This window comes from Onychostruthus taczanowskii, unplaced genomic scaffold, assembly GCF_017590055.1.
Source record: "Onychostruthus taczanowskii isolate IOZ18803 unplaced genomic scaffold, ASM1759005v1 scaffold12, whole genome shotgun sequence".
NCBI lineage: Eukaryota > Metazoa > Chordata > Aves > Passeriformes > Passeridae > Onychostruthus > Onychostruthus taczanowskii.
Genome location: NW_024498351.1, coordinates 14901045 through 14924028, shown reverse-complemented (window position 1 = coordinate 14924028; position 22984 = coordinate 14901045). Strand labels below are relative to the sequence as shown.

The 22984-nt window shown below is 37.9% G+C and overlaps 1 protein-coding gene across 1 annotated transcript in view; it reads right to left on the bottom strand.

Annotated features, from left to right (window-relative positions):
• Nucleotides 1-22984, bottom strand: part of TENM3 (teneurin transmembrane protein 3) — a 235797-nt gene that overhangs the window by 67588 nt on the left and 145225 nt on the right. The window contains exons 7-11 of the mRNA XM_041395708.1: nucleotides 16548-16758; nucleotides 15919-16020; nucleotides 15593-15787; nucleotides 14092-14292; nucleotides 11004-11189 (exon numbers count right to left, since the gene is read on the bottom strand). Of these exons, the coding sequence (XP_041251642.1) occupies nucleotides 11004-11189; nucleotides 14092-14292; nucleotides 15593-15787; nucleotides 15919-16020; nucleotides 16548-16758 (895 nt within the window). The remainder of the gene's footprint in view (nucleotides 1-11003; nucleotides 11190-14091; nucleotides 14293-15592; nucleotides 15788-15918; nucleotides 16021-16547; nucleotides 16759-22984) is intronic.

Below are 22984 nucleotides of genomic sequence, written 5' to 3'. Positions count from 1 at the left end.
GCAGGCACACCTTGGCAAGATATTTACACATCTGGCACATAAAGGTCCTTAAATGTCCTTAAAAAGTCTAATTATAGACCTGAAAATATACCTACAAGAGTTTTCTTGCAGAGTTTAAGACTGTGCCATTTAAATCTTTCTATTATCTCCAGAAGAAGAAGGACTTCATATAACTCCAAGTGGAAAAACAAAAATGAAGATATAAGATGCTTAAATTTTCTAGGCTAGTCAAAGCCCAAGAAAATCTAAGTGGCATTAAAAATTCATACAAAATAAAATAGAAATTATGCCATCAATCTGTGTGGGTATTTCTATAAATCTGTAGCAGATAAATGAATTTGCAAAGAAATGGTAAGTCAGGCAAATTCACACTTAAGATAGCATATTTCTTAACCAGTCAGAACCCTGACTTAAAAAAAAATTATTTAATGTCTCCCATTAGTTTCCTATCAGAGATGTCAGTGTCTTCCTTACTTATATACTGCTTCCTCCAGGTATGACAGAATAGCCTAAGAATAAAAGTACATATTAAATCTATTTATTCCAATCAGCTATCCTTTAAATCAGCATAAGTCACATACCCATTGATTTGATGTTCCTTAATTGGTCCTTATAGCACCGCTTTGTTCTGATTATTCTGTCATTTGGGATTACAGTGGTGACATGCTTCTAAATGCTGTACAGTGAATTTATATCTCTGTTAGTTTAAATCATTACTCTCCATCAGATATCTTCTCCCATCATAATCTTTGTAATCTGTACACTAGACTGTAACATGCCCCATGTTTTTGTAATGTGTATATAGGTCTGTTACAGTGTCAACTCAATAGCTCAAGAGTCATGAATTACTTTGCTGTAAGAGCAGATTTAACCTCATAGCACCACAGACATGAAGCAAAACCACAAATGAACATGACCAAAGACATATTGACCTAGGTCAGTCTAAATAAAAAACTAGGTTTTTTAAAGTTTTCTTTTTACTTTCAACACCTTGAAAGTGTGAGTCAAACCCCTGCCTCATTTCCACTAATACAATCAGCTCTCTCCCTTCCTTACTGCATTACCACCCACCTCTTCCTCTAAAAGAAAACTGAGAAAATAGAAAGAAAGAGATAACCAAAGAGGGTGGGAGGGGGGGAGGACGAACCAAAGCAGGGAAGAAAAGAAAGGAGAAATGATGAAGAAATAATTTCAGTAACAGCAACAACAAAGAACACTGTTCTGCTCCTCTCAGAGCAAGCTCTGCTTTGCTTCCTTCTCCTCATCTCCCACAACTCCTTACTGCAACTGCCATTCCCTGGTGAATGACTGCCTAAGTATCTCTGCTGCTCACACAAACTTCATGCTCTCAGATGCCCATCCTCTACAGGAACATGTGAAGGACATACCTTGCATCACTCATGTTTGTATGTCTACAAAACCTTGCACCAAGTGTCATAGGAAGACAGCAGGTTTTTCTTGGAATAAAAACTGACCATAAGCAAACTATGCTATGTCGTTACCATATTGTTTCCCTTAAGTTTTTCACACATTTATATGTTTGTTTAAAGGTAGAAAGTTTTAATATCTTCACTTATTTTCACTCATTTCTAGTATTTGTATAAAACTTTGTTTACAATCCATATGCCCAAAACCCCTGAACACATTAGAAGAATACCATGACAGTGGTCATGTCAAGCATCCAAAATTTAGGCAGTGATGGGTTTATGGCTACCTGTGCAAGTTTTATAAATTTCTTCCCGTGTGAATGTGCAGAGCTCACAGTCCTCATTCAGCACTCATTCTCTCACAAACAACAAAGAGCTGATGCCCAAGTAGCAGCCACACTATGCTAACCTAAACACAGAAGCAACAGTTCTCTTTCAGATTTTCCTATCACCTTCCTCCCTAAGTCACAATTATTTAGCACACCATCTTCATACTAGTGGTGTGAAGAGAACCTCATTTTACCAGTAACTTAAGTACAGAAACATGAGAATGAGAAATCTCCATTCACCTGACTACAAGCACCTATGATGTGATTTTCTGGAATACTCAGAATTGTATAGCATTTCATACATGAACCAACATTTTAAGCAAATCACACATGCACAGATCTTGTTCCCAGAAAGTAAAGAACAGTGAGAAAGAACTTTAAAGTCTGTATTTGTGAGCAACTAACAGAAAATACATGTTAGAATCAAGGATGGAATCCAGGTCTTCAAAATCATCCTTAACCAGCTCATCCCGCACACTAGTCTCTTAAGAACATTACTTTTTATACCCAGTGAAGCCAAGCAATGGCAAGGGATGAGGCACACACTTTATCAGTGGTTTCACAGGTACTTGCCAGCAGAAGAGAAAACACAGCAAGCTTTAGGGAGAATGTAGTTTGTAAACAAGTTTTGGTGCTTGCTTTGGGGGGGAACTGGTACAAAACTCAGGGCTGACAGTTCTGGTCTGACTTCTCTAATCTGCTCAAGACTCAGTCTGTGGTGGTTTATTCCTCCTGATGTGGCTACCAGATCAACCTTATTTCCTCTCATTTCCACCCAGCCACAGTTTAACTATTTTGACAATTAAACCACCTTTTGAACATAAAACCCCAAATAACCCTTCTAATATTTAAACCCAGCATTTCTTATCCTACCCACAGCAGACGTAGGGAATAGCATACTTATTCTTTTAGGCAACTGCTTTCCCTCCGAAAGAATGACTAAAAAAAGCATGCATCCATATGCAAATTCAGAGGAGCTCCATGCCTCTACCAAAAACTTACAGAAGTCCAGAATTCACAAAATTTTAAAGCCGCTCTTGTAGCCTGTCTTTAGAAAGGCTTGCTCGTGTCAAATTCAGCATCTCCTACAGTGTTTTCTGCCTGGCAAACTACTTCCTAACTTGGATTTGTGCAGCTGATTATTCTTAAGGATGGAAGCCAGCATTTGTTGAATTGCACCTTGTTTTTCTGCATAGTCTGTGCTATTTGTCAAAGTAATTTAAAATTCTTGTCCTGTCTTCCAAAGTGCTTGGGGGCAGCAGGCTTTGGTATCATTTGCAAATGCAATTCTTTCTATTCATCACTGCACAGTACTGAAAGCACATGTTCTTCCACTGTAAGAAGCTCATAGTCATCATCCATTCTCTGAGTTTGTAAGAACCTTGTCTTAGACAGACCATATGTTCAGAGCATTGCTGCCAATAGAGGAGGATTACACTCTCCCCTTTTGATACTTTTTTACTCCTAAATTTCCCTTTGCCCTTCTTGTAAAGGAGACCACATGGATGGAATTCTAGTTTCACACAATTTTTTTTTCCTCCTTGCAACAGCTAAAACACTGTTATCACCCTGAACTCATATCTTTTTAATAGTTTATGCATTTCAAATACTGCAATTTATCCCGTGCCAAACTGCAACTGTTCTTTGCAGCAATCATTTATGAGATCTCTATACAAAGGCACATAAACACATTATCATTTATATTTTTTGTTCTGGAGACCATCCCAATTTTACTGTGAAGTAAGATTTCTAACCAATATTACTGGAAAGCTATATATGTATTAGAATAAAAGATTCAGTTACTTTTAAGGATGTAGTAAACACAGGAAATTTGGGACTACTGCTAAGATCATGAGCAGTGTTGTTTTCTAGTTAATATTAGTTTAGCTAGAAGAGGATTTAGAAGAAAGATTATATACCATTAAGGGGTTAAAATTATCCCACATGTACAGGCTGAAAAAGTTCATTTGAATCAAGAAACTTGTGAAGACCTGCCTCAGAGACAGGTAAAAACCTGACACATTAAGAACTGCACGAAAGATAAATTTAGCTTGAAAACACATTAGGGCATGGATCAGGATGGGAAGCATTATAGTTTCCATCTTTCTCCCCGACTGAAAGTATTTATGGAATGTGGTCTGACCAGCATGCAACAATACAATGTACAAAAGCACTTACTCTCTGGCCACTTCAGCTCAAATAAGCTTCACAACAGGCTTTAAAATTCTTCACATCTCAGAGGATTCTGCTGCTTTCTGAAAACGTGCCTAACTTGAACTTCACATGTGGTCCTCATTTACATGCAAATTAACCAATTAGCAATTTAAAGTATACTAACAGTTAATTTGTATTTGAGATCCTTAGTCTTGAAATGTGTTAAGGCCTGACCAATAACTCACTTTTTTTCATAGCTCCAAAAATGCAGACTCCATCTTAAATTCACCTGGTAATTGAGTATTTTTATGGTTACCAAATGTACAGATATTTGGCATATTCAAAGCTTGGTCTAGCAATTTAATAACATGCCCTTTAGGCACATGAAATGTAAACCCCAAATTTGTTCTAAATTTCATGAAATCTTGTTAAACTGTGATTATCAGTCCTCTGGATGCCAAGAAAGTCATCATCTCTTCCTTGTAGGCTTTTGCATTGAGGGTATAGGTATAAATATTATTGTAAAATCCCAACTGCAAATCAGTCAGGTGTTTTGAAAGTAGGGTTTCACTCACCATACTGTAGTGAACTAACTGATACTGGATATAACTAGTTTTGAATATTTGATTGATTTTATCTGATAAAAACTGTTTGTCAAAGGTCATACCTTCATTCAGATACAATCTTATTTTTAAGATGAAACTTGTATTCAGGTTATGATTCCATGAACCCATAACTAAAGAAAACCATAAATTTAGGAATTTCGATAATTACACACTATATCCATACAGAAGTAATTATTACAATCTGAGGGACAAAAAAATTCAAAAGAATCATAAAATTTATGAAAAATTCCTGTGCTTGCAATAAGGTACAATAAATATGTGACACATTAAACAGCTCTGAAATGTGAATATCATCAAGAATTAAACTTCCAAGAAAAGTGAGCCATGCTTGACAATTAGCATGAGCACTGAAATGACAGTGGCCATCACAGTACTGGTTATCTGGGCTGCTAATGTGCAAATGTGGAGAAGATAGATCAAGCCCTCAAACTGGTTCATGACTTACTCTCTTGAGCCCGTGTGTCAAAAATGTATAGTGTAATGATATACAGCCATATCAAGTGTTCTATAAGCACTTCATTTAATTAACTGAAGGAACACATTTGTCTTTACTTGCTCTCTGATCTTTATATAGAGATAAAGTGTCATTTCCCTGCAGTCATATTTGAAATCTGTAGTATAAGGAGCCCCAAGCTAAACACGTGCTGAAGGGAACAGGTGCAGGCCATCTAACTTATTGGAGGAGATTCCGTCTCAGCATTCCTCAACACTCGCTGTACACTTTGGTGCCTATGCTGACCTGATTGTGGTCACATGGAAAACCAGAACACTGATGCCTTTGTGTTAGTCCCCAGTCAGAAAACCATTTCAATCAGTCTCCAGAACAGTCTGTGCTAATGGAAACACACTTATGGGAAAGTGCTCTAGACTTATTTTTTAATAACTCTGAATATCTAAACCAGATGATATTTCTGATTTTCTGGCTAAAATAAATGAAACTAGAAGTTCCTTGCTGAGGAAAATTAATTTTTCTCATTTGATTGATTTGAATGCTACTGTTTTTCATGCAAAGAAAAAGGTTAAAATAAATAATTTGCTATTTCTTGGGGTTTTTTTAATCAACTAAATTTTAGGTGAAATTCTTAGAAAATAAACTAATTAGATCCCTGTTCTCACTGGAGTATAAACATAAGCTGCACACTTCTCAGTGAACCACCAGTAGCTTTGATTTTCAGTTCTGCACACCAGGTAAAGCAGCCTCATGTGGCACTCAAAAGTAGCATGGAGTACCATGATGCTAACTTTAGCCCTCCTGAGGGATTAATAGGAATGCTGAATGACATTAATCCACATTTAGCTCATTTCTGTTTAGCGACATGCTTTCCATGCATACGTATACAAATATTAATTTTGGATTGAAAGTAATCGTTCAACATGGTAACAATTAAACAGCTGTAACCTGTCTTGTGTTAAGTAATGGAGCTGCAGGCAAGCTTTATAAACAGATGGCCTTACCCACCCATGCTAAATGCTAAAGACTTTTAAAAAAGAGGTGTTGACAATTCTGAACAAGTAGGCATAGTTTTAATGCAAATTGGCAAATTTGCAATTTAGATTATGATAAAACTAATTTAGTCTAAAGAAAAAATTAGGCCGCATTGTAAAAGTGAGTTGTTACACAGCACATCAACATAGTAGGTTCCCCACCAACATAATTATTTACTAATTTCATTCAGCTAACAGAGTTTAATGGAAAAGCAGCTGTAAAAGTATTCATATTTATGGGCTTCCTATGACAGTTACCTTATATACTCATGGTACATGACAGCTATACCACAAAAAATAATAGACTTTCTGAAATAATATCTGTTCCAATCTCACAAAACATCTACTCAGACAGGAGAGGGTCACTGAACTCATTGCAAGCCAGGACAGAAAGGAAACAAAAACATACTTTATCACAACTCAGTTATGAAAACTTAATTACAGAGCAGATTTTCATCCAGGCTATCACCTGGGCACCAGCTGTGCATCTGCTGTCTCGTATCCCATTGAGATGCAGGTTGAGCTTCAAAAAATAATACATGGATGCTCACCTCAGACCCATGAATGTCACTTGCAGACCAAATAAACAATTGACAGGTGAGTTTCCATAGCTCTGCAGTGAAGTGCTGATTTAACCCGTTCTCATGGGGATACAGGAAATTGTGAAACATTACATTAAAACATTTTAGCAATGCCTGTTGTGACAGGACAAGGTGTAATGGTTTTAAAGTAAAAGAAGCTAGATTCAAACTAGACTTAAGGAAGTTTTGTTCAATTGGGTGGTGAAACATTGGAACAAGCTGCCCAGAGAGGTGGTGAATGCCCTAAAAACATTCGAGGCCAGGCTGGATGAGGTTCTGAGCAAATCTAATTGAAGATGATGCTGCTTACTGCAGGGGGGTTGACCTCTAAAGGTCCCTTCCAATCCAAACTATTTCATGATCCTATGATTTTACGACTACAGTTCTCCAGAGGGAAGAGATTACAAGCAACTTAGGTGCCTTAAATTGTTTAGTACTTGAAACATACATTGTTTATATATAGTTCAAACCCCTAAGACACTAAAAAATAGCACCAAGTTTTGAGTTTTGCTAATTCCTATTAGATTCATTCATCAAAATGCTGAGCATGTACTTATCTCTGAACATCTTTGACATAAATACGTGGAAGTACGCATTCAGAGCAAAGGCAGCGGCTCACAAGTGTGGCTGATACCAGGGGAGGTATGAAAGTTGCACTGCCCTGTGCCAAAGGCCCGTAACAGACCAGCGGATATCAGCAACAGACAGCAGGGCTACTGCATTAGTCCAAACAATCTTGTCCACCTTACTATACACATTGCTTCAAACAAATAAACCTCCCCAGCTCCCTGCTTTATTTAGTCTACTCTGTTCTCTATCACAGATCAAAGTATATAAAATACATAAGTATATTATTTCTCCAATCCAGTCCTGTCATCTTCAGCCTTAGGGAAACCCTGATGTTGAAGCCAGATAAGCAGATGTCTAAATATTTTTCCTGAACAAAAAAAAGCAAACCTTTGCAATCACCTACAATTTTTCTTCCCAACATCCTGAGGTATTAAAATAAAAAAAAACAAAACAATGAAATAGGTATCTGGCAGTTTAGAGTAATTATAATTTCCTCTGACTAAATTCTATTTAAATATTTTGAAGTATATGTAAAATCATCATAATTCAAGAAGCAATCTAAGATTTAAATGATATTAGAGAGAAATACATCTAAGGACTACCTTGATTTAATAAGGAGACAGGTTTGTTTTTTTCCTTCATTCTATGTTTTAACACATATCAACTTACAATGGGCAAACAGTGGGCTAACTGAAAATGAGACTGGACAGACAGTTATCATTTAAGAATACATAAAAATTGTCAACTGAGGTACAAAACATTTTTTCTTGCCATTTTGAATGCCACTCATGCTTTACTTAAATACCATAAATTCTTTGATCAAATGAGTTATGGATTGAGATGATGCGGTATATATTCCAGTTAGTGCCTCCATGAGAAATGCTCAACATTTTGAACATCCAGCCAGAGATCTGGAGGGCTATTCCTTTCCCCGAAAGTGAGTAAAGTGAAATGCCCTTAAGATTAACAGTTTCTTTGCAATATTCCTTTCTCAAAGAAGCTGTTAATTTTGGCTGTTGCTCTTCATAGGGCTTCCAGCTAATAGCTGCAACAAAGAAACACATTTGCATTTCTAAAATGCTTCACAGTACCTCAGCTAAACGGCTAATGACTCTTAGAAATAAGAAGGGTGCAATTGCTTATTTTTAGACATATAAAGGGGGAGTGAGTAGGCGGTCTTTCATACACATAGCACAAATTACGCAAATATTCTGCTACTAAGTAGAGAGTTGTAGGTAGCATAAAATGCCTGGATTACATATGAAGGGTGACAATAAAAACTTGGTTTGCACAATTCTGAAGTCCCTTGTTTTTTGAAATTTATTGCTCAGAAAGAGCTACTACCTACTGTAGGGAAGATGAGAGAAAAGCAAAAGCAAAAGCTACTACCTACTGTAGGGTAGATGAGAGAAAAGCAAATTGACTCTTCATCTGCCAAGCTAAGGAGGCAGCAATTTCCCCCCCACTAAGTTGAAATACTGTTGGAAATGAGCAATAAAATGACTTGGATTCTCTGTAACATGGAAAGAAACAGGTCTAAAAAAATAAATGCAGGTCTAAAAAAAACCAGCAGGCTAAAGCCTGTACCTCTTTACTTGCCTCGGAGGCTGTAAGGGCAATATAAACAAATCAAACTATCTTTACAGCAGCAGCCAGAAAGTAAACACCAATTTAAAGAATAAACAGGTGGGAAGACAGACCTGCTCGCCCAGTGCTGAGGAAAAACTTGTTTGTGCTTAATATGTTGGAAAAATTGTTCAAGAGCAGTTCATCCGTGTATAACTACAACCCTTGAAATGCTGCCAAGGTCAGTGAGACCAACAGCAGAGTGATCTGCTGAGTAATTGCTCGTTGGCAAGTTAAAGCAGTCAAGGGAAAGGCTTTATCCGACTTCTAAATATTTACTTTCATTTATTGTTCAGAAAGCAGTTCTCTCCCCACCTCTCTACTCTCTTTGTCAGCATGTTTTCTGGAAGCTCCTCAAAAACGTTAACCCTATTGATTCTCCCTGTGATTCTGCAGATGCATCTTGATTACCTCTCCCTCATATGTTCAAGCAATTTCATTAGTAAATAACAAAAACCCCAAAACAACCAACCAACCTTTAAAAAACAATTGTGATTGCTGTAAAAAATAATTCTGAAGTCAATCTTATTACTTTCACACCTGACTCCCTTCTAAAAAAGAAAACCTTGCCTCATCTTCTGGGTACAATGATGTGGGTATTAATTAACACAGCTGTAATAGGCCCTCATTTTCCCTGTCCCCAAAGTTCTTACCACTGCTTCTCTTACAGCACCACCACCTGCCCCTCAGCCAGGGCTGTAAAATACCTGGGAGCACAGCCTGGGTTTTGCTATTTTCTAGATACCCATGTCCCTGTTATGGCTTAGCTGTGCTAACACATTCAGAGTCAGAGCCCTTCCAAAACTTCCATGAAAGTTAAAATTCTCCAGGCTCTTTTTAGCTTGTGGCAAAAGCAAATCATGCTACATTCACATCCATCAGCTCCACTGCAGTTAGACTTACTGTCCTATCCTGTTGCTTCAGCTACATCACTTCTTTTAACCATCCCTTCTACATCTATCCAAACACAGAATCATGTGGTTTTTTTTACTAATTAGACTTTTTTTGATTGTTCAGATTATCCATGATTTCCTCACCACGCGGTGTTATGCTTGCCTTTGTCTGACCTGTGGCTACCTCTTTTGTTGCCAATTCAATCCACCTCAAAGTGCTTAGCCATGATGCTTCTCGTACCTGGGAGATGTGCCACATAAACACTTCAGTCACAGGGTGAGTCCTGGCACAGCCTCTAATGAACTTCATGCAATGCTCTCCACTCACCAAAATACAAACTAGTCATCTCTTATATGCAGACTATTGCCAGTTCCTCTGCCTGTGCTTCCTACCTGTTGTCATGCAGAAGTTTTTCTTTGTGGTTCTGCCAAGATAAAAATTATTTGGATAGGGCTCTACTCCACGGTTACAGACCTGAAGCATCTTGCACAAAGGGGCATTAGTGTGGAAGAGAATTTCTTAGCACTATAGCTCCATGTTTTCTTAGTCTTCCTCTTTACATGCATGATTCCTCATGCTAGCTCACTGTCAAAGCCTGTGTAGTGGAGAAGGATATGCTGCTCTATACGGGACATATGGTCTGTAAATGATTGGGTAAGAAAAGCTCCGCTGATAATGGTATAGTAAGGTTTTCAGGCACTAGAACTAACTTGGTTACAGGAACACAGAAACTGTAATAAGGATGGCTTCTTCCCAAACAATGCCATTACATTACTGACAAGTAAGAAATTTGATAGTACTCTAAAATAGAACATTATGTTGACAAGAAGATAATTTTGGGCAGTTAGATAACATTTTTTAACTGGTGAAAGTGACATTTTTATGTAGGCAAGTCACTTTTTAGTGCTTCTTCTCCTTAAAAGAGAAAAAAAGAAAGAAAAACAATAGGAAGCTTCATTTCCAAAAGACATAAAGCTATTGCATAAAAATAGAAAAGCACAAACCAAATAGCATATTTACCATTCAAAATAAAAGTGACCTCCCCCTCAGTGAAAGGCAGTTAAAGGGAAAAGATTGAAGAGGAAATTCTTCCATGTTCTCCTCATGGCAAACTAGGTATGAAGAACTGACCAGCCATTATATAACCATTTCCTTTCTTAAAACATCAACTCTTTTTCAGAGACTGACACATGCAAATATTCGCTTTGAAGAAATATTCTTCAAAGCACCACACTCCTTATTCCGAGGCGGCCAGCGGCGCTGGCTGTTTGCACTTTGCAGCGAGGACAGGGTAAAGCACAGGCAGCCTACCAATGGTACAGTGCTCTCCGTTCCATCCCTGGCTGCATTCGCACTTGCCGTCCTTGCAGGTGCCGTGCTCGGCGCAGCGCGGGTGGCAGGCGCGCTGGTTGCAGGCTGCGCCCGTCCAGCCCTCCTCGCAGCGACACGAGCCGCCCATGCACACGCCGTGCGTGCCGCAGTCCGCCGAACAGATCTCTGCGGAGAAAGGGACGCGGCCAGCGCCGGGGGGGACAGGGAATACTGGAGTTAGGAGAGCTAAATTTCAGTTCAACATGTGAAGAATAAGAGAGGCAAAATCTTTGAAAGGTAAATCAAAGAATGTACTGTAAAGACATTTTCACGTAAGATTCAACAGAATAGAGAGCAGTTCTATCTCTTGGCTAATGCTCTTTTAGTTAGCTGGCAGATTTAAGGGATGTTCAAGTGTTCACAGCTCTTTTGCTAGCTTGCAGTAATTTTCAAGCATGTTTCTTTCCGGTCACGTATGTCTTAAGAGTAACCTTTTGTATCTTAGATTATATGCACTCATACCTACCAAAAGTTACACTGTACTCACAGTGACAAAATGTAAGGTATACCTAGATCATTGTCTATGGTGAGTGAACATCTAGTACGACGAAGTTCAAATTAGCAAGGTTTCCACTCCATACTCTTCTCCCTGCTTTCATTCAAAGTTGAAATGTGCCATTACTGACAGATTTTTCATTATAAAGAATCAGCCTTAGTGAGACAAATTAGCACTATGCTGACACACTGACACACATCTGTAAAGTATAAAAGATCATTTTACTCTTTTACTTCCAGTAAATTTGTATCAGTGACAGGTACGAACAGTCTGGTTCAATAATAATTTGTTAAAAAAATAAATCAACATACAGCAATTTAACTTGTCATTTACATATAGTAACAGGATCTCGTATCTGATAGAATAATTGAAAAATATGTCAACAGCCAAAGGTAGTCAGAGGCCAAACAACACATATTAAGCCTCAGCTAATACAAGATGATAATTTACACTGCCAGATTTTGCATTTACCATTTTGGTTCATTTAGTCAGACTCCAGCAAACTTTACTTCTGCTAAGCAGAAAACAAAAAAACAAAGAGATAATACAGCCTGAGGGACTTTTTAGTTCCTTGGAATACAGCTAGCTGTAGCCATGTATGGTTCATAGAAATACTATATTTAGTTTTTATTTTTTCTTGTAAAAGACAGCAAGTAGTTCAGTAATAAAAGATCTAAATAATTTTTAATAGCAAAAGAAACTTGCATTCAGTGCAAGAAAGGTTTCCAGTTTCCTGTTCAACTGTGTTTTTCTCTCTGCTGTCTCAAAGTGCTGTAGAACATTAAACACAGTATCAAGGAGCTGTGACATTTCCTGTAAGAAACAGCCCAAAACCTTTCTGGAGAAAGACAGCTGTAACTTCCCCCTCCTTTCCCCCCCACCAACTATATAGCATTTTATATCTACTTTGAATTAAATTTTTGATTAAAAGATGCAAGACGGTTTGATTAACTTCAGAGTCACAAAACGTCACTGCAGCTCTGAGAAAGAAAGGTTTATTTCTCTTCAATCTAATCAATTTTTCATTAGGGTGAAGGTGTTTATCAGCTTTTAGCACACCAGCTTTGAGCAAGGTGTGTCAATCTTTGTAATGAATTTATTAATTAGAGTTAATTTAATTGAAGTGGAATTGAAGGGCTAATTAACGGACAAACTGCTGATGAAGATAGAGGAAAGCTCTGCTGATTTCAAACCTATAAAACCCTCTGATGGAAGTAACTCATTCTTTTCTTCATCTAACAGCTTAATAACATGTTTATGGGTAAGATTTACTTTTTTTAGTGTACTGCTCTGAAGGTCATTTTGCACAGCTTCAGCAAATAATCTCTGCATGTTCTTACAAACATTCTTTTGTGAGTCTGACACACTTGAAATATTTGAGATCAGAAATATTTTGTGTTATTTTAATGATAAATCATTCCATGAAACACAAGTAAAAGATGGAGCATAACTGGCCATCAAAAGAAGAGCAGAGGACGTGTCAGTAAATAGGGGATCCATGTTTTGCCTGAGAACTAGACAGGGTCTAACACAAATAACCATTTTTAGTGCTAGAAACAGAAAAGGATTTTTTCTTCTAAACAAAATTCATAGAAGACAACACTTTCTTTTCTTTGTCACTTTTTTCTAGCGTGTTTGGAACTCAATCACTCCCGTATGCATAAACCATTATGAAGTATCACAGATCCCGGTCAGGAAGTACATTTGTTTCAAAAAGATGGTTCCTCATGAAGAAGTTATATTTATTCATAAGCTGGCATAAACCCAGCTAGCCCATGTGTTCAGTTTTCATTAACAAAGCGTCTGAGTTCTTAGATGAACTGTTTTAGACAAATACATGTCTCACAGTTAGACATGATTTCTTTTTTGATATATGGCTACCAAACAAGATTCTAAAAAACTCCTATTTGTCAAAAAGCTGCTGTCATACTTTATAAATATTTAGATTCTGCTCTCTGTCCTAGTACCTCTAGTTTTCTCCTTTTGTTTCTAAGCTCAGACTATGGCTTTAATAAGCTCAGTTCCATATTTCAAGAAATTCCTCTGCTTCTTCACTCCAACCAACTCCCTCCACCCCGGCAGCCTGCACCCTGCCTCAAAAGCTGTTTAAGACTCATTCTTGCATTCCCTTTGCCTTCAAACTTGAATGCTAGCTGCTTTTCAGGAAAATTACCTCAAATTAGCTGGAGAGATTCTTAAAATGTGAATGTCCCTGGTTTCACTAGTTTTAAATTTCTAAGTAGATGTATTAGGAAACATCCATATCATGCAAAGAACATTCTGAGCTTGCTTGTGAAATACCTGAAGTTACCAGATGAAGGCAGTTAAAAGCTACAAACAAATACATTGATTTTCAAATCCTTCAAACTCATCAATTATTTTGAACCTTTGAATCAATTTACAGTTCATGCTGAAGTCAACTCCAAGAGATCAATCAACTCAGCAGGTCAGGTCCTAACACAGTAATGCCATTAAAATGCTCCTATTCAAGAGATCGACATTTTATGAAATGCCAGTGCTTTTAACTCTTACCATTGGAGCAATCTGGACCTGTCCAGTTGGGGTCGCAGGTGCAGCTACCACTCTCCTGAAGGTAGGTGCCATGGCCAGAGCACTGGTCAGAGCACATTGTCTTCAGGATTTCACAGTTGTTGCCCCCCCAGCCCGGGTTGCAGTGGCACTCGCCGTGGATGCACACACCATGGCTGGAGCAGGCTGGGTCCAAGCAATCCGCTGCAGGGAGAGGAGAAAGATCAGCTTAAACCTGTCTATCCTAACAACAGAATCAACCCAGAGGTGCTAACAGCACATTTGGGCTTCATTCACATTTCAAGACCTTATGAAATAGGCAGCATTGCACCCATCTTTAACATTAGTATGCTGAAACTGAGAGAAAATGAATGAGGAAAAGACAGAGTGGACTAAGATCTCTCTGTGCCAGCCTCCCTTCTCTGGCTACAAGGTAAATCACTCTTTGTCATCACTTCTTACATAGCTGCAATTTTCCTTGCAAGAACACCTCCCTTTCACACCACTTTCTGATCCTCTAAATTTTGTGCATGCACATAACTGACATCAAGACAATTAGAGGTTACCACTGAATCAATGGAGAATCTTTCAAGGTTTGCTCATTTTTCTGACTTACAGCAAGATTGGCTTTGGGTCTTGGGCAACTGATCTTGATTCTGCTTAATCATAATGGAGGAAGTGTTGGATTCTCTGCAGCACCGTTCCCTGGTACTACTTACCCAATCCACTACCACATAGTTTTGGCAGCTATAAAGGTCCCCCAAATTGTTTCAGAAATGAATGAGTTGCATACTGTCTATCTGTCTTAATTCACTTGTGCTTTAGATGATGAGATTTAATTCAGCAATTTGACTCAATAAAATGTTACACTTGTAGGGTCAATGGTCTGAAAATTTAATTCCAGAGACTTAATTGCATTACTTTGTATGTGGAGATCAATAAAATCAATTTGATTGGGGAAGAAAATAGCAGTTTTTACTCCCTAAAAAAATATAATGGAAAATGAACAGCATTTTGCAGCATTCCAGAATGAATATTATCACGCATATCTCTGGAACACAAGAATAATGCCTCATTTTTCCCCCTGATATATTCAAATCAGCACTTTCCACAATCTGGTCAGTGGAAAAGACTACTAACAAATGCAATAAATTAATGATTATTCTGTACTTGGAAAATTCAGTAAGAATTCCTACATATGTGTTTCATGTGCTTTCTTCTTAGCTGATTTCAGCCAGATGAAACCCAAATGTACCAGCAAGCAAAAACATTACATGCACCTTACTTTGAATGTTCCCACTGCTTACTTGAGAATAAATAGAGTACAATAATTCGTTAGAATTCAGGGATACTAGTGATTCCAAAACTTGATTTGTAGTATTGCAAAATGTTTTCTGAAGAAACAGCGTTAGTGCATAAGATCTAAATCTAGAAAAATTTATAGAGCCAGATGTGCCAGCTGTTAACCTGACCAACAACAGCTGGTGCTGGCAAAAATATTTACCTTCTTCACAGTTTTCTCCTTTGTACCCAGAGTTGCAGGCACAAGAGCCCATGATGCAAATGCCCCGTCCCCCACACTGGGGATCGATGCACTGACTCGCAGGCACGTCACACTCGGTGCCCTTCCAGCCACTGTAGCACAGGCAGCGTCCTTTGGAGTACTGCCCATTGCCACTGCACAGCACCGGGCAGGCTGCTGTGAAACAGAACACAGCAGAACAATCAAAATAAAATCTTCACCAAAGAACATCTGAGATGTTGCTTTTCTGATGAATTTGTCTTCATGGTCACTTAAACTGACTTGAGAAAAGCATTGGGCTGATTTACCTCTCGAACAATCGGGGCCCAGAAACCCAGGAAAACAATGGCAGGATCCAGAAACACATTCACCGTTACCATGGCAATTTCGGGGGCATTCCACCACAGACTCTAAAAGGAAAAAGAGAAGGATAACTCAGGTGCCCACTGCATGAAGCAGCTATCATTTGAGCCACTACTGACAGCTTGTTCTCGCTCTGAGAAGTGTTTAGATTTCTTTTGTTCGAAGAGCATGAATAGATGTGATTTTCTAATGCTGATGCCCCCAGTATCTTAGGACATTATATTCCAAAATAAAGGCTAAAATTATAAGTGTAAAACTTATACATGAGCTCCATACTTAAAATCTAGTCTCGTGCCATTTAATAATCAAAACAGCATCCTCCTTTCAAGCATCCTCCTTTCAAGTTTCATTAGAAGTACTTATGCCTTAGACTAAGAAATTAAAACCCTTATGCCTTAGATCAAGAAATTAAAATATATACTCTGTGTTTTACTCTGAGTAGCAAAAGAAACACATAAATGTAAAACCTGCAAAAAAAATAGTATGCTAATTTAACTATGAAAACCTATCTATTAATTCCTAAAAACCTGACCCCAAGCTAGTGTTTGGTAAAAGCTTTGAAGATTATGCTTACCTATAATTATGGTATTAAAAGACACCTGCTCTGCATTTTTCCCATCATTATAAAAGGCCAGGTGCCAGATGCCAGAATCCAAATACTGGATAAAACCTGCCTCGTGGAGACTGACAGACCTCGCCTGCCGTCCGGCTCGCTCTGACTCCAGCAGGTTGCGTTGCTCCCTTGCAATCAGCCGGCTGCCATCCAGGAGCTCCACAAAGTCATACTGAAACGAAGCACAGACCAGAGCTTGACAAGTCACAGGATGACCATGGCACCACCCTGACAATATGCTTGTATTTAGACCAAGTTTCCTTTTGGAGCAGGGAAGGAATTGAAACCAACCCTTTCTTCTTTCTTTGCTCCTTGCTAAGCATTCAAATAAAATTACCAACTACTTCTCATGCTTACTAGAAAGACTTTTTCAGTAGAAAGTGGTCAATGAACCCACTGCATACACTGGGGGAAGAAAATAGTAGTTGAAGTGAGTCCGCAGTTATGACTGGCACCTTAGTTACACGTGAGAGCTAACTTTCAAACTGTGTTACATACATACGGGCTAATAATAATATACAATACCAATAATCTACTTTTCTTCATTTAATTTCAGATGAGGGATTAACTGCTCAATCCCCCTTTTGTAGAGTCTGGAATTTTTGAGGAAGGAGAGAAAGAGCTTTACTTCTCATCACAGAAGCTCAAAACAGGAGAAGGAAAGCAGAAAACATTGCAACTATCAAAAATGACAAACTGTCCAAGTCCCATGGTACCTCAGGCCAATGGACAGCACATACTGTATTTTAACAACTTGGGCTTGGAAAAATATAGCAGCATCTGAGCTGATAAAACAAGCAAACACACAACACAAGTTTTCATGCATGTTATGCATGTTTATGCACCTGAACTAGGGCTAAGGCACCTGGAGGGCTAAATCTGCTCCAGGCCCTGCACTGACTTTACACTATCTGGAGTCTGTTCTCAGGCCTTGAAAGTTGTCTTCTGCATGTTGAACATGTAAAGATAATACATATTATTATCTTTAATAATAATCAAAATCAAAAAGGTAGGAAAATTGAAGAGCATTCTTGCTTGTGGCAGAGGGTCTCTGCTTTTACTGCTAAGACTGCCCAAGGTTTCAGTTCTACTGTGACACATGTTTATCATATGAAGTGAACTGTAGCACATAAACATTCAATCTTTCCACATGCTGAAGATCTCTCTCAAATGAAATTACATCCAGGGCCTTTTAAAGTAAAGGCCAGCATGTGAACCACTGATTCACCTGAGCTGGGATAAGATCAGTTCCCAGGACCAGTGGATCAGTGATTTTCCACCCTGACTTGTGACCTTCAGAAACTACTCCTGAGACAAAAGAAAATACGACAGCCTTTATCCCAGAACAAGGGTTTAAGTACTTGTGTTCTCTTCTTGAAATTGCAGGGCAAAATTCACTGGTATTGTAAGACTGCTCCCCCCCAGTATGCAGAATCATCTTCCCAGCAGCCAGGATGTGAAGGAAATGCATAGTTATTACGACTCTGTCAAGACCCGAGACGCTTTTCCAGCGATGTCTGAATGAGCAGGATAGAAGATAATGTGATTAGGATGAGCGGCAGCTCTGTATGCGCAGCGCCACATGGAAACAAATGTGATCATTTTGGGAGAGCAATTATTCAAAACCATTCAACACTCTCATTTGTCAGACTATTAAATATTTATCTTATTTTGTGAGAGAGAGAGAGAAACAATTTTGGCTTTTTTTCACTCCTGCCTCTCCAGTGATTTTAGCATTTTTAAAAAGGGAAGGCTCAGGGAGCTCTGGGTTTTAACAGGTCATTCATAGACATTAGTTGTGACTTTGTAATTTGTATATGGCATGAGATCACTTTTGTAGAAGGACAATTTCAAATTAAAACTGTATTTTTGATACAGGAACAAGTGGCTACACCACTTGATTGGCCACTAATGGCTGACAAGCACAGCACAATTCACGATTTTGTATTTGTACTGTAATAAGGACATATGCTGTTATCAGAACACCATTTTACACTACACTTAAAAAGCCATACAGAAGGAAATTAACTGTTCATTCTGTCCCCCAGCAAATTAAAAAAAAAATTGATCTTAACTAACCCTTTTAAAGGCTGCTTTTTTATATTTGGGACATGGCAACAAAAACAGACTGGAAAAACAATTATCTTCATAAGCAAAACCATACCAATTTTATTTTCCTTCTATGACGACAAATAAATTTCCTTTATACTGAGTCTAAATGTGATGATTTGCCCTACCATTCCATACAGTTTTGCTTTAAACCAAAGTATCTTTTTTATTCTTAAAAGTCTCTTTAAATAAACATATTGATTCGCTGGCTGCAATGGAACTGACATTTTTAGAAAGTGTCACAAAGAGTTTCAGGCTTGCATTGATTGGGTTTTGAATGGACAGCCGCCGTCAATTATTTCTGGTTGATTTATTTATGATTCCCCAGAAAGAGAACTATGCATCTCAGATCAGTCTGTGACACACAAATAGTAGCTGTGCTTGAGACTAATTTTGATACCTAAAGAGAATACAGCAAAGCAACCAAAAATTCTGTCCTGAATACGATACATCAAACCATTTCCTACATGCTATATTCCTGTTATTTTTGATCATGGGACAGAACAAGTGTTAAATTTTCTGCATTCTGTTACTGTTTAATTAATAGAATTCTAAGCAATTGATAGGAATAGTTTATACACAATTAATCCTATTACAAGACAAGGGTGTAAACGAAGACTTCTTGAAATCTCTCCCAAGCCTATTTTCTATCATACTTTTATTATGTCCCCTGCAATAGTAGGATAATTGGCACCAGAGGTTGTATAATTAGGGACAGATATTGACTACAGTGTCCTCTTACTCGCTGTCAGGTTTTAACTGGGTACAAAAAAGAAGTGGATGAACAGGCAAAGGGTGCAGGAGAGAAGTGGAGAACGAGGTGGCAAAGGTAAAAGGCAAGTTCTGCATTATAGTCAAAGGTGACAAAGAGAAGACAGACATTGGTAGAAATACTGAAGGTGTAAGGAGGGAGCTAAAGAAAATTGTGCTGTATGGTTACACATGTAGGGTATCACAGGCATACGAGCAAAGATTTTGCAGGACAGGTGACAAGGCAACTTCACAAATACTGGCAGAGTGCAGGAAGTAATAAGTTCTTTACTATTTAACGTACGACCTGAAAATTCAAATACTGACGTTTGAGAAACAAGCAGCAGTTGCTCATTTCCATAAACTTTGTTATCAGTACTTGTCATTCTGTGACTAGAAGACAAGGGCAGATAGCATTCAAGAGACACAGACATGAAGTGATAGATGTGAGTGAGATCCTACTTTTCAAAGTCCTCCTGAAACAACCCTAGCTTTACACATCCAAAGATGGGCTCTAAGCCAACTTTTGTCATTATAGGATGAGTTCTTTGAGATATGGTAGACAGATTATGGAAATAAGAGCTCAATAATTAAAAACAAGAAAAGCAGACATAATTAAGGCATTGAATGAAACCATCATAGTTAAACACTTCTTATGTTCTGTGCTGTTCTGGTCTCCACACCTTGAAAAGGCTGAATTCAAACAGGAGAACTCTCAGAAAAGGATAGCCAAAGGACTGAAAAAGCTTTCATAAAAAGAATGACAAAACAAACTGGAAAAAATACAACTCACTGATAATACCAGAGATCCATTAATCAAGGGCAGCATGAAGAAGAAATTAATGAGAAATTCTGCTCTGCCTCTTCCAAAACGCTACCAACAGTGTGTCAAACAAAAGCTACTGTCTCAAAACACACTGAGGAATACAGTGTGAAATGTGTAGTTAAGCCCTGCTGCAAATGTCACACATGCTAAAAGCTTCCATAGATTCAAAGGTGACAATGCAAATTCACAGGAAAAAAGAATCTATCAAAGATTTGTAGAAAAATCAAAGACAGCATCTTTGACTCAGCAAAGTCCTTTGGCCTTAAAACTCAGGAGGCCAAAAGCACATTGTGGGAAGAGTAACTACAATACTATCATGCTGCTTTATTGATCTCTCTGTGTCTGCTCATGGCCCCCATCACAGACAGGAGGCTAGATGGGCTTTTGACCAAACTCAGCATGGACATTCATGTGCTTGTCTGCCACGTTCTTGTGACACTTGGAGCCACATGAGTGAGCTGCCTTGTCTAATGGGCAGGATGGAAGTAAAGGATGGAAGTGGAATGGAAGGATGCAGTGAAGCCAAACATCAGCTGTTAGTCTGTCCCTGTTACCTATGCCCAGCTTGCAGTTAGGAACTTCTGTCGGCACAAGCCATAAGAGTTAGGGGAAATAAGAAAGAAATAAATGGACTTACGCTTGTAATCCCCTCAGTGTTCTATTTCATCAGATGTCTTTTTGCCAAAGTACCTTATTTTGTTTACATAAGGGCACTTCAGTTGAATATGTATTTTACCAGGATGAGCTGTGTCTTCATCAAAGTCCTGTGTTAGGACTTTGTTGGAGAAAGGCTTAAACGGTCAAGATGTATTTTACTCCATTTTTTTACCCACATGAAGGAGCATGGTCGCAAATAAAACCCCAACCACTTACTGAAACTGCATTTTTAGATTACGTACATGCTTTATCTCAGACATTTAACTAGCCATCATTGGGTTCAAGGCCATACAAACATTCTGATAAACCTGTACCCTTGAGAAGCTTTAGCAGCCTTATAAGTTCAGTAGGGCACTAGTAGGCATAAGTAAGCATGCCTAATTTTTCACTGTATCAAATGCCAGTCAACGGTTTGTAAAAAATATTCTGATTATATACCAGGCAAAAATAGGACAAGAGAGCTTGGGACCTATATCTTGGGAACAGTATATCTAAAATGTCAAGCAGGACTCACATATGATTCTTTCTGTTGTATCATACTTAAACATTAGTAAGAACTTGGAGTCTGTGTAACACAGAGGATAGGAAACAGATTCAGTAGTCTCTGTGTTTTTGGATAATGGGCACTCCTATTTTAATCTTTTGACAGGATAAGAAATCAAGTAAAGACAATTTTTTTAGTAGTCATACTTACTTGCATAACTTCTCATATAAATGCATAGTTTAGATCAGCTTCTTCAGTTTTATTCACTTTTGCCACACAGGTATTCCCCTAACTCCTGTTACTGTTATCATTGAGATGGCATTTGTATTCCAAACCCCTATTTCAAATGGCTGATAACTTTTTGAATCCATTTTCTTTACGCTACAATTTCATGTGGTTGTTGTCAGCCTGAGGGTGGGTGTTCATACGTGAAGGTCTGAAGAAAATCCATTTAATCATTATTATAAAGATTTTTAAGTAAACAGGAGTGTGCTTTCTGCATTCAGTAAAATGTTTATACTTTAATGGAAACTAAACTACAAAATAATGTAACACTCCATGACTTTACCTGCTTTGCTGACCCTTCCTCTCTGGCTTTTGTCTGTTAAGTAGGTGTAATCATTATTAATATATTAGTAATATATTGTACATATTTTAAAAGTTATACCTGAATAAAAAAAAACCAAACTGAAAAATTTAAATAGTGCAGTAGCATGAAAATAAATTTTTTTTTTAAAAATGGGACTGAATTAAAATATATGAATTTTAAACCTATGGATTTGCTGCTACAACTGTGTATCAGACATAATCAGTCAAGCTTTGATACATTTATACCATTTGGTTGCTATACTTAGATTTGTGTCCACGGCAAACCCATACACTCAAAATAAAAGTCACTAAGATGTTTCTCCAAATGGGGTAGAAGAAAATGAGCTAAAATACCTATTCAGATGGAAAAATGGAGCTGAGCCAGCAGTTGGACAAATACTGCATTGGAAGAAATCTAATCTTGGAGGGTCTTAAATCTTTAAAATAATATGAATACAATTAATGCTAAGATAGCATCTGAAGCACTGATTCTCTGTTTCTCCTGCCAATCCAGAAGACTGTTCATTCTTTTATACTTTAACTGTTCTATCACTATGGATAAAAAGTGTTTTTTTCTTACTAAGAAGGGTAACCATATGCAATAAAAGGTGTCACTAGAAATCTTCTGAGGGGTGGAACAGAATAAATCCTCTGGCACATTTAATAACAACGTTTCAAGACACTAGTTGCCCAGTGAAGACTGACACTTTTATAACACCAATTCACTGTATCTTTGTAGACACATATTACATATTTTTCTTTTATGTTTTTATTTAGTGAGACACCAAGCTGTAAATACTGTAGTATTTGCTTGTCTTCTTGTTTGGAAATTTGGTTAATGTGCTGTCTGCAGGAACTATCAACCACACCTGATGTGTGGCCATGAGATTCTGTATTAGTTTGCTTAGGTTTTTAAAGATATGTGAATATAGCAAAGAATAAAAAAAGTACCTATAAATTCTGCATAAAACAACTCCATATCGG